Raw genomic sequence first — 12,483 nt, 5'->3', positions numbered from 1 at the left:
GCTAGACCGGTGACCCTAATCACTTCACGAGAACCAGCCGTTTGTCAATACCTCTGTAATGGGTGCAACTGTAGATTTACCGAGGAGTAGGCGTCGTCCGCCATCCCGACGTTGAGGGTCCACTCCACCTCATTGCCCGAGTTCGCCAATTCATTAACAGTTAGGTAATGCGAGCACGGATCTTTGACAAATGCGTTCGAATCACTACCTTTCAAAGGCTTACGCAATACTCCGCGGGGGGTTAATGAGTCGTGTTTTTTTACAAATTAGGTTTGTGTCCAACACGGCTACACGCCCTTACCTTGTTGAAGTAACGTGTAGTTAAATCTTGCTGATTACCGGGTATATTTTAACATGGGATAATTTAGAGTGGACGTGTGTCCTAAATAAATACGCTTATAGTATGAGTTGGGGTGGCAGATATATAGACTAATGTGCATATTTTTCAAAGGTGCGTTAACATTGGTTTTCTCTTGTTAATAATCTATAAAATTTTTAAATGAAACTTGTACAATAATTATGACACAAATGTAAGCGAATGTCAATACTGACACTAACTTGCGGTTTTTGTTTCAGATTCGCAATGGGAACATGGCGATGAACTCAAGACAAACGAAACTGGCTGATCGAGTGACTTCTATATCAAGAACAAGGACGATTTCTTGAAGAAAGTTCTTATTTTGCTTCAAAGAAACCGTCTAGTTATTGCTGAACACTTAGATATAGAAGACTATCCGAGTGTTGTCTGACAAGTTTGTTTCTACAAAAGTTGTTTGAAAGAAATCAACTTATGATGGAGGACAAATAGATCTAGTGAGTTATATTATTATTATGCTAGTGATCATTCACCACTAGTGAGACTATAGTTTAATTATGGATATATCCGAAGCCTTCCGGCCAGAGGATATAACAAAAACCGACTTCTTCGACTTCGTGGTGGCGCCAGACGTAGTTGACAACAGTTCTCTTCAGCAATTCAACAGATCCATGAAGTCCGTTGGGATATTCTTGGAATCCTACAATAACAACAACAACGAAGATCCCTCTTCGGAGAGGAAAGAGACTAACAACAACCATCTAGTATTAGGATCCGCTCCTGCGGATGGAGCGACCCAGTCACCGGGGTTCACGGTCACGGACCAACCTTTCTGGCCCCAATCGGCCAACTGTGATAAGGACTCTGTACGATGGGAGCCTTCCATGCTGGAGGATCTCAACTGTTGGAGCCAGGGCCAAGGAGGAAACTCCTCGTCGACGAAGGTAGACGGGGAGAACACCGATGGTGCCATTTACACTTTGACAGTTCTGAACGGAGCTGAGCAGTCCTCCACTTGGTACCGAGCACCGGAGACTCCGGAGGAAGAAACGAACCGAAGCCAATCGACCACATCGACCAACCTGTCGTCCCACCAAAACTCTCTAGATCTCGATACATTTTTAGATAGCATCCCCTCTTCTGTAGCAAAGAGCATGGCAGAGACAACCTCGTATCAGAACGGATATCCGAGGACGACAGCCGAGCTGACGACCACGGTGGCAACCACTGTCACTCCGCAGACTACCACCATCAAGAGCGAGTTCGCCTACGACGACAGTGGCTACGCGGACAGAAAAGAGGGAATTTGCGACCATTTAGTTACTGAAATAGTACTAAACAACCCACCTGGAGGCCAATTCAATAATAACAACGACTGGAAGATCTCTGACAACAACGAAAGGTCGACGTCAGGAGGAATGGACTCTTTGTTGAGAAATGCGCTTCAAGGAAAAGCATTCCTCACGAGGTACAACGGCAGCCATCCCGTAAAGACGGAAAAGTCTGAAGACATAAGAAGGGTGTTGGTGAGTCCCCCTGCTGCAAAACCGTCGTCGGAAGCATCGTTTTCGACTGAGATGGATGACGACATTAAGACCAGATCTCCACTGATGGCGGTATCACTTGAAGGCGGCACAGTAGTTATGTTCGACGGCGGAGGTGGTACTGGAACTATGCTTATTGATTCCGACAATCCCAGCTCGGCGCAGAGCATGGACGACATATTCCTGTCCCAGCTGGACGCCGTTTCGTATCCCGAGGACTACGAAAAACTCAAGAGGATCGAAAACGAAGTGGCGGAATCAGTGGAGCAATATTGTAATTTAGACCCTTCCGGACAAAGTATTTACATCCAACCCCACCTAGGAGACGGTAGACTCCCATCTATAGGCAACTTGGACCACACCATCCTGAATTCGATTTCTACCACCTCAAAGTCCAACAAGAAGTACACAAAGAGGTCATCGTCGAGTAGTAAAAGTCCCCACCAACTGCAGAGCCCCAGCAGTTCCTCTGGGATCAGGAAGGAGCGGTCTTTGCACTACTGCAACATCTGCAGCAAGGGTTTTAAGGACAAATATTCTGTGAATGTTCACATCAGGACACACACGGGCGAGAAACCCTTCGCCTGTTCGTTGTGCGGGAAAAGCTTCAGACAGAAAGCTCATCTCGCCAAGCACTACCACACGCATCTGGCGCAGGCGAAGAACGCGGCCAACGGATCTGCGAACAAGCCTCCGCCGAACAAGTCCCGGTAGCTAGGAACGAGTCCGTGAATTGAGTCGATCAATGATTGATGTACACGTATTAGTAGAGGATAAGAGGACAAATTAATAAGGATATTAGTACGATAGCATTATAAATTAAACCATCTTGTACAATTTGCATAGAAAACCTTTGTTAAAATATGGAGATTGTTCAATTCTTTGCCACACTATAACAGGAATGTCATTGATGAATCTTTATCACACGGATATTTATTAAAAGGAACTTTAAAACCTCGCAGGAAAGTTCATGCAATTTTCCAAATGAAGAAAATGCAATTTTTTAGAACGTGTACATCGATCAACGACTCGCCTATGTGCTGTGACTTCTGAACTGTGTCTTATCCAGAGTGCTTGCCATTTAATGTTATATTTTAATTGTATTGCCAACATATTATAGTGTTTATAGCAATATCGTTTTATTGTGAAGATTATTTATGTCATTGTTGAGTATTTATTTGTTCTTCATCGCCTCATTGTAACAAGTTTTCTGCCAAATCGATCGAACAATATCTGGTGCCAAATATAGTCCCATGTGCCGGATTCAATTTTCTTTCAATTTTCGTTCGCATTCAAGCCACCAATAATTTAATTTAAAGTTACCTACATCTTCAAAATATTAATATTTATCTCTTCGACCCCATTGGCCAATGCTATACTTGGTTTTAGTTCCTGAAACTGTTGTAAATATTGTTAAATTATTTTTGTACTAAATTTTTATATGACTTTATCTCTATGTATAACTTTTAAATGTGTATTTTTCTATCTCGAGGTACTTAAATAGTCTAACCTAGTTTTAAATCTTGGCTTTTCGATATTGTAAAATGGTTGAAAATACACCTTAGGTTAAAATCAATTGTATTAGTGTAACACTCAATGTAAAGACAAATATGTCTTGTTTGATTGTTTTTCTTTACAATTTAAAGTCTATTAAAAAATTAAATGCATTGCCACCTCCCAGGGACAAAGTTATCAGTGTAAAAAAAAATTGTAAACCCGATAAAGCCTAAGTGGCAACATAGACCAAATGTTAAAGTAAATTTAAATAACTGTTGAAGAATATGATTTATATGGAGTTATTACCTACAGTATGGTCCACGAGAGTCTGCAGTTGAGGGAGGAGCCTATTTACCACGTGACCTCGAAGGAGCCAATGAGAATCGCGCGTTGTTGCCAAATCTAATAATACCAGCTGATTTGAAAATATTGTTTAGTATATTTTAATTAGTGTCGTCAACAGGTGATATGGCAACGTCTCACTGGCCCTGTCTTGTGATAGGTTGACCCCAACTGCAAACTCTCGTGGACCCTATTATAATTACTACTGTCACTTTATCAGTTGTTGTCCAATTGAATTAAATGATACCTCGGTAACAGTCAAACATGTAAATGGTCGGGTAAAAGATTTGCTAGGCAAAGAAATTAGCCTCTCAACTCAATAGATAGTCATGAGGTTTTGTGTATAGCAGGAGCAGATTGTTAAAAGCTATGCTAGATTTTTATTTGAATATTTTAAGAAATTTCAAATCCTGGCGTTGATTAAGCCTTTGACTATAGATACAACTAAATCTTCCATCACCATATTACAGCTGTTGCTTGTTAGAATAAAAACTAGCAAAGTTTAAATGAACCACCTACAGAATGCACTATTGTAAATTAATTATTTCTGTTGAATACACAAAATTTTAACCAAGCCAAACTAAAAGAGCAACTTACTAAGTAACATTTTCTGTGATTGATTCATTTGACCATGTCATTTTTTAATTTTAAAAAACGTCTGCAGCTGGTCCATATAAAATATGGGAAGTCTACCTCCAAAAGGCTTGACGATTTTGAACGATTTTGACTATAATATTTAAAGAAATTCCAATTTATGGTTAAAATTTAATTAATTATAAAATAGAATCAAATACACTGCATAGCTGCATATCATAGCCAACCTATACCCATACCACACTGAGCCTAGGTTCAGAACCCAGCTGTTATTATGCAACTGTCAGTCAAGAGCTGATAAGTGTTGCCAACCTCGCCTAACAACAGGCTCGCGGCTTGTTTTTTATGATAGGTTGCCACACCTGAGACTGAGTACTTTGTATAAATCAAGTCAAACAATGCGGCAAAGACGGCTAACCGTGGTGCATTGCGACGCTGCTTTCTGCACTGGGAAAAATATTAAAAGTGCAGCAGTCGCAACCGTTTGCCAAGGATAGCTCAGCCTACAATGGCTGGGTAAAGTTCCAGGGTCTGCGATAAGGTCAGGGAAACCACTAGGCCAATAGCCGGGTCTAACCGGTATAGGACTGGCTCATACACGGGCACTGTGAACAAGTCAAAAACAAGTCACCAAAACAAACGTGCAATAATCACTACCAGGCCTACGCCGATTCTCCACACTCCTAGGGGGTCGTTGCTGACTACGCAACTCGGGCTTCGTCCTAACTATCCAATAGTTAAGCCCAGAGTGCCTAAAACACGGTGAGTTACACGACGACTTGCCAATAAAAACCACAACGCGTGTTATCACCAGGCGGGGTCTACTAGGCCACTATAATCCAATACACAACTCTAATGCCCAAGCTAAGAATCAAACAGTTCACTCAATAATCGTACCACATAATAATAGACAAGTACACTATAGGTAGAGTGACTACACCACTAGTGGCTGGTCTCAATAAATACCAAGCCAAACAAGCAAAACTAAATGGCAATTGCACTATTAAAATATTGAGCTACTTAGTAGCAGATAAATAAATATTAAATACGTTCCAAACACTAGATAAATATATTATCTGATAGCCGGTACTCCGCTATCCAAGCTACCAAGCTAACGTGTTGGATTACTAAGCAAGCTGTTCAGGTTAAATTAAAATAATTAAATGATTAATCAATACCAACCCTACTGCTACTACCACTACTGCTACTATATCAACGTTATATTGCTTAGCCGGGCTTCTGTTAATAGGCTAATAAAACTAGCTACTAGCCTACTGGCCTCGTGCTTCCAACTACGCACGCTAAATCGTGCAGCCTAGGTTTGTCGGGCCTCAGAGTTATTAGTAATATAACTAACTCTTGGTACAACGCAAAATAATAACTACTACAGTCAATAAATTATATTATTTGCGCTCTAGAACCTGCCCAGAACCGTCAGGAATATACTTTTATTCCTGACACCTGTAAATAAATCCTAACTACCGTCAGGCTTTGACCAGCACGGTTACAACTCTAACTCTCTTAAACCAAAATCAAAAGAACGTCGTCCACTCACCAGCAGTGGGTCTTAAAACCCAACTTAACACTAACACTGTTCACCGGTATCACCACACTCCGATGTACCACCAACGTACGCCAGCCGTCTCCACAGGCACAGGACACCAACACTCACTACTCGACTGTCCGAGATCCACCACTAGAATGTCTGTCCTAGGCTATCCTGAGAAACTAGGATATCCCAGGCTTATCGGCACTGATAAGCCGGGTCAAAGGGCGCTAGCCAGGTTCGCCGCCGCCGCTTGCCTACCTCAACAATCGGTGCGCGGCCAAATAGCAAATAATTACCCCCCTAGGAAAAATAACTCGTTACACCATTATGGGACAAGCAGATGTTTGTTGAGCCATTTAACCTCAAAGTAATAAACTCGGATTCTTATGAATGGTTTACACACAGTATGTTTGTTGAAAGTTGTAACGCGAAAGTTCCAATTATTGTATACTACATGTCACGTTTGAAAAGTGTTTCTTTTGGATCAAAAACATTGCTGAAGGTTGTAATTATTGCTTCATTTAAATTACCAACCGTGGCCTGTGGTATCCAGTTTGAATAGACCATTGCCTTTTGGACGCAAGAAAGATAGCCCATCTATATCGTCCAGCTGCAGCCAATTTTTTTTACAAATATAAGTGTGGTCCAATAAGCTGCTCACAAAAAACTAATATTCTCAAAACTAATATGACAAAACTGGATATTCTCTACTATCTTTAAATACTCAATATGTCCATCATAATAGTTTATGTGGAAAAATATATTTCATATTAAGTCGACCTTTCAGAATGGTTAAGAAAAGCCGACGTATACGGCAGAAATTGTTATCAAAGCATTAAATTTTGAGGTTGAAAAAATAAATACGTATTATAAAACTAGCTGCAGCTAAAAATATGTAGTTTGACCCATTAGTCCATAATAAATCACATTGAAATAAAACGGAAACTTAAATCACAAATCCTCAATATTTTGTACAGCAAACTATTGGAAAAAATGCATCAATCCATAAATTGTTCAGCCAACACAAAATCTGTAAGTAATTGATTATGAATAAAATAGTCGAACCATGAAGACTTTTTACCACAATTTCCAAATTAGTTTCTACGAATCATTGTTGGTAGGCAATATTTAATCAGCTTAAAGTACAAATTCTAAAATTAAGTACTTTCCACCAACTAAAATTGCACAACACGTTTAACCTTAAGAGGTCCAAATCCCTATCTACACCCACGATGCGCAATTCAAGCCCCAGTTTCAGCCTGGTCAGTCATACCGTTGTTGGTATCGAAAGTCGACCATTTCGCCGGACTTCAATCTGCTATTAATTACAAATATCGTTCTCCAGTGCAGTTCTGCCAGATAAGCTTTCTCTCCTGTTCTTACCTTACCGTATTGACTTTCTCCCTGTCTTTTGTGTTACATTTTCAAAACTAGGGCTTTCATTGAGCAATTCTGATTTGTAACCAATTATCATCAATACCTATTTATTACTTTAAGCTTGGTTAGGTAAACCGACTAGCCTATCCTTTCCATGATTATTCTACAATTTAAAATTGTTGATTTTAAGAATTACGGTGATTTAATCAATGATTATCGTCAGTGTACGTCTACGTTTTAAAAACGCCCAAAAATCTACAAACCCCCTATTTTCTCCCAAATGTTTTGATTTTATTTACAATTTTTAGTTCTTTTAATTGGCAAAAATGGTTCGATACTTTGTAAAATTCCAATACTTCAGTTTTAAAATCACCTCACGTGTTTACACCTGTTTACAAGATGTATTCCTTTATGTCTAATCAAGAAACCAACTAATTATGAATACATCAAAACCTTAAATAGTTTCAGGGAGATCTTTATTAAATTTTCGTGAGCATACATAAATCGTATTAAAAACTAACCAAAATAAATTGGCTCGCAGTTAAATTCATGCATTTTTGACTACACCGTTTGTTCAGCTTTTGTTTCCCATTGTTTTTAGTACAAATCTAAGAATACATAGAGCGTGGAAATTTATTTTAAATTTATACTGCCTTGCCATAAGTCTATGCTGAACTAACTGCCACTGTTGCTTATTTATTTTGTGAATGAGTTTTACTGTTTTAGAATCATCACCCACTTGGGCCACAACTTTGGTAATATTGGATTTAAATTATTTCCAAGCCATAAACAAATTTTTATGATGATATATGGTCGAAACTAGCGTGCTGTAAATAGGTTTTTTTCAAGCATCTTGTGTTACACGAAGACTTTTTATGAAAATCCTCATGTTTCTACCACTTTTTTCGTTAAATCTCCCATTTTAATTTCTTTTGCACCTTTCATGTACTGTAAATTGAACATTCAAACATAATTCAACCTTTTACGAAATTGTACTATTTTAGGCGCCATGTATAGTGGTTTCCCAAATGTTTAATATACAAATTAGATAATACAAATAATTTATTTTGTGTACAGATCATAATGTGTAAAAACTCATCTAGTACTTATTTATTTAAGAAATTGTTTGCGTTAAAGTGATATCAGTCCGTTTCATTATTGTTCTTGATCAAGACTGCTCGCTAGAGCAGAATTCAAGTGATTGTTTTACAAGTTTGTTTACAAAACGAAAGTACTGACCGGGTATTCCACCTAAGCTAATGTACATAACCATAAGGTTCAATGTATTATAGTACATTTCTGTTCTCATTATTTTGTTTAGAGAGTTTACTGTTGTTATTTTATAGAACATCTATCAGTTTATTGTATAGATTTTTTGTAATGTTTTATACGATTTATTTTTGATTAAATGAGTTTATACATTTTCTTATAACCTTGTGTTTCTTCTTCTATTTTAAGTTTAAAAGTACCATAAACCAGGAAAATAGTCAGCATTAAAAACAATTCTATTGAAAAAATGTGTATGTAGCAAAAGCACAAAGTATTCGCTGCTAAGAAAGCTGACATTTAGTAGAAAAAAAAATTCTCTAAATATTATATTGTTAAAATAAATTTCCTATTGAGAAAACTCATGTAAAGCACAGCCTTCTCTGTGTGTAAAGTAAAACGTATTTCTTAGTAAGGGTTTTATATTGCTAAAAATGCTAATACAAGAGCTCCTATAAAATTTTGGATAGTAAGAAATTTAAGAAATATATGTATACTAATGAAGCCAGTAGTATTCCTATGCCAGGCTGCATGTAGTAAGAAAAGAAAAATTATTTACCATGAAGGAAGCTTATAATCTACTTTTTTCGAAAAATTATTTACCACTGAAAAAGCTGGTGAATAGATAAAAATAAAAATATTTTCTACTGAGAGAATCCCATAGGGTAAGGTCACTGATTGTAAATTTAAACATCTGAATTCTAAAAGAATTCATTATAGAAAGGTACCTACATTATCCTATACTCTTATATGAGCATTTTTGGTTGTGTGTATGTAGGCCTATGTTTGTATACTTACACAAACATCTCGACTTCCTAAATTTAATTATATTTAGGGCGGTATGTTGAAGATGGATGGAGATGAAAGAATAGGAAAATAGTGCCTAATTTCCAGATATGTCTATTTCTTCAGCGCAAGTAGCATAGAGAGATAAGTGAATGGAAATCAGCCAATGGCAACTTATCGATTGGTTTATTTTTTATCATACAAGATTCAGTGATATGATCATACAAGATTACATTGTTATAATTTGTAAAGACCTATTCTTACACGCTAAATTCATAACTACTTTCATGTAATCATTAAAATAAAGAAGAGCCTTAGCAACAAGAGTCTTAAGAGAGCTTAAGAGATGTCTTCAAATTAATGTTCTTATCTAAGGCAGTAAAAGCTTGTATTATTTAAGGATTAAATTTTTTTTTAATTAGATTATGATAAAACAATATTTGCGTTCATCAGGTATGAATTATTTGTACACGTTTAGCAATAAATAAAGTGATAAAGTGTAGATAGCATACACTTCAATCTCCAGATTGAAACTCGTAGAGCAAAAACAAAACATGTGTTCGTTTTTTTCTTGTTTTCATACCATAAGCACTGGACATATAGGAAATACATATACATGTATAATCAATTTCTCACAGACAGATTAGCTAATAAAGCAACTACAGAGTAAATCTACAAAAGCAAAGCTGCCACAGACTGCAGTGTCCTGCTACCTAGCGGCGGTTTGACGAACTACCACCAACATTGGCTATGGCAGTACGCTGTCTCGCAATACCACTGAAGTCAAAACATGGCTTTTACTAATACTGTACAAGACAATGAATCAAGTCATGACTTGACAATATTATAATGTAAAACATTTTCTTCTCAAAAGTTTTAAATGTACTATTTTAATGACATACAAGATAAGGTACCAGTGCGGAATAAACTTGAAGCAAGATTGGGTCATAACTCCAGTCTTATATAAAAAAAAATAAAAAAATATAATGAGATGAACAATTTTTTTAAATTGTTTTAACCTACAACTGTGCGGTCGGACATTGCAAGTTTTTGTCGGTTTTGACTTGTAAGATTTAAAACGAAAAACGTGGGGTGGATGCAATAGATAATTTACAATTACCTTCACCTATTGAACTGATGTATTATTATCAATTGCATGCACCCCACGTTTTTCGTTTGAAATCTTACAATTATTTATATTATAAATTATTTTATACTTTTTAGTGTGTTAAAAAACGTTTTGTTTTTAAAAAGTTTTTTATTTATAAATAATTATTTCCTACTTTTTAGTTTCTAATGTGTGTGTATGTTAAATCTATTTCAAGCATCTATATCAGATTAAGACAGAGGCATGTGGGAAATCTATACGGTTTATTTGAGTTTCTTTTCATATAAAATTATGTATTAGATTGAATGTATGTCCTACCTACTAACTATAAATATATCAATCTATTTAATTTATTGTTTACTTTATAGAATCTAAATATATAAAAGGCAAAGCCCATTATTAACAAACACCTTTATACTGTATCTGCAATCAGATTGTTTATCTTTATTTTGAAATGTTTCATAACCTGTACCTCTTAACCTCTGCTCTTTGAACTGTCAAATTTAAGTATTTACAGCCGGGAATTGATATACAGTATTTACATTCTTTCAAAATGTAAACATGAAAAAATTGGAAGCCCATGGGGCGTAGTCCAAGGGAAATGTTAAAATCAAATGATATAATATTGCATTGTCATCCATTTGTGGGCTATGTTTCAAGTTTCAAGTCTCTAGCTCATCGAAAAGTATCAAAATTTGCAAGAAAGCGAGTTAATAAAAACAAGCCCATGGGGCGTAGCCCAAGGGAAATATGAAAATTAAATGATATAATATTGCATTGTCTTCCATTTGTGAGGTATGTTTCAAGTTTCAAGTCTCTAGCTCATCGGGAAGTTAGTATAAAATTGATTGCAAAATTTGTACCGGACAAGAAAGCGAGCTAATAAAAACGTTTTAAAATAGGAGACAAGTTTTCAGTCTATATCAGTGACAAACATTAAACACATTTAAACGAGTGTTAGAGTTTACAAAGTGTGATAGGTCGATTTACAAAGTCAATACTTTTTGGTACTTAAATACACTAAGATATAATCATTTTCTACAATAAACCAGATCACTAAAGAATGAACCTGTGGAACGAGTGTGAAACCCTAGTTTTCTTTTCCTCTGGTTCTAACCCGGAATTCGATTTTACACATAACTTCAGAGTAGATTTGGGAAAACATCACTAGTAAGGTGAGTCATGGCATTATCACTTAAATAGGAGTAAAATTCATTCATGATTGGCAGGATTTAGTTCCCCCATTCAAACAAAAGTTGTCATTTGTTCAAATTTATTTTTTTAAATATGAATAGATTTTGCTAACAAACATTGCTACTTTTCATTTTCAGATCATAACCGTAAATGTTTGATATTTCCCGTGTACATACCTTTAAGAATTAAAATATAATAAAACATGTTTCATTTTATTTTAATTTAGGCTCTATTTATACTGTGCGGCCTGCAGCCCTGTAAGTGCATTCAGTTAAAAGGGTGCTTTTAGATGCATTGCGTTATATAGGAGTTTTTATGCTCTGCGGCGCTCTCAAGAGCGGCCAAATGATCAAAACAAACTCAGCCCAACATGGTATTGCCTTGCCTCCCTCATTTCACTTTCTATTGCCGGTGTGGTAGGTGGTTTTGATTTTCTTTCCTGTGCATCAGTTTACAACATTTGTGTATGCACAATGATGGAATCAACTACAACTGAGGTCAAAATTGAACAGTTTATCGACTAAATCAAACAAATTTCTACAAATAAATATTTGTATTTGCATACTGATAAGGGAGTCATCAACAACAACCACACCTTTTACAATGAAAAAGTGTGTGTTGTGCTAGTCTAGTAGTTATAGTGTCTCGGGCAGTAGTGTATAGTTAAAGTGGGAACACTGTTTTGCTTTTTGCTTCCACTTTGTTTTTTTTTTCAAAGAACCTATAAATTGATTGGTGACCAGTATTTTTTCTACGACAAAGATGAGCATTTCCACACTGGAAACTTTAGGACTACACCTCTAGACTTCATGTCGAGAGGAATGGGTTCAATTTTCAGCATATTTTCAAAACACAAAGTTTGCAGCGTACTAAAGAGCTTATGTGTCACCTTCATTCAAAATGGCGATGG

The 12,483-nt window shown here is 36.5% G+C and overlaps 1 protein-coding gene across 3 annotated transcripts in view; it reads left to right on the top strand.

Moving 5' to 3' along the window:
* The window catches only part of LOC128992555 (uncharacterized), a 230,380-nt gene extending 225,664 nt beyond the window's left edge, over nt 1–4,716 (top strand). For all 3 annotated transcript variants that reach the window (XM_054416187.1, XM_054416188.1, XM_054416186.1), the window contains one exon: nt 577–4,716. In XM_054416187.1, coding sequence (XP_054272162.1) covers nt 874–2,574 — 1,701 coding nt within the window. In that variant the 5' untranslated portion in view covers nt 577–873 and the 3' untranslated portion in view covers nt 2,575–4,716. The remainder of the gene's footprint in view (nt 1–576) is intronic.
* Nucleotides 4,717–12,483: the final 7,767 nt, after the last annotated feature.

Source organism: Macrosteles quadrilineatus, unplaced genomic scaffold (genome assembly GCF_028750875.1).
Source record: "Macrosteles quadrilineatus isolate MER2022 unplaced genomic scaffold, UCM_ALF_1.0 Scaffold_4__1_contigs__length_99947679, whole genome shotgun sequence".
NCBI classification, from domain to species: domain Eukaryota; kingdom Metazoa; phylum Arthropoda; class Insecta; order Hemiptera; family Cicadellidae; genus Macrosteles; species Macrosteles quadrilineatus.
The sequence above is the reverse complement of the archived record's forward strand: the minus strand, read 5'-3'. Positions and strand labels throughout refer to the sequence as shown.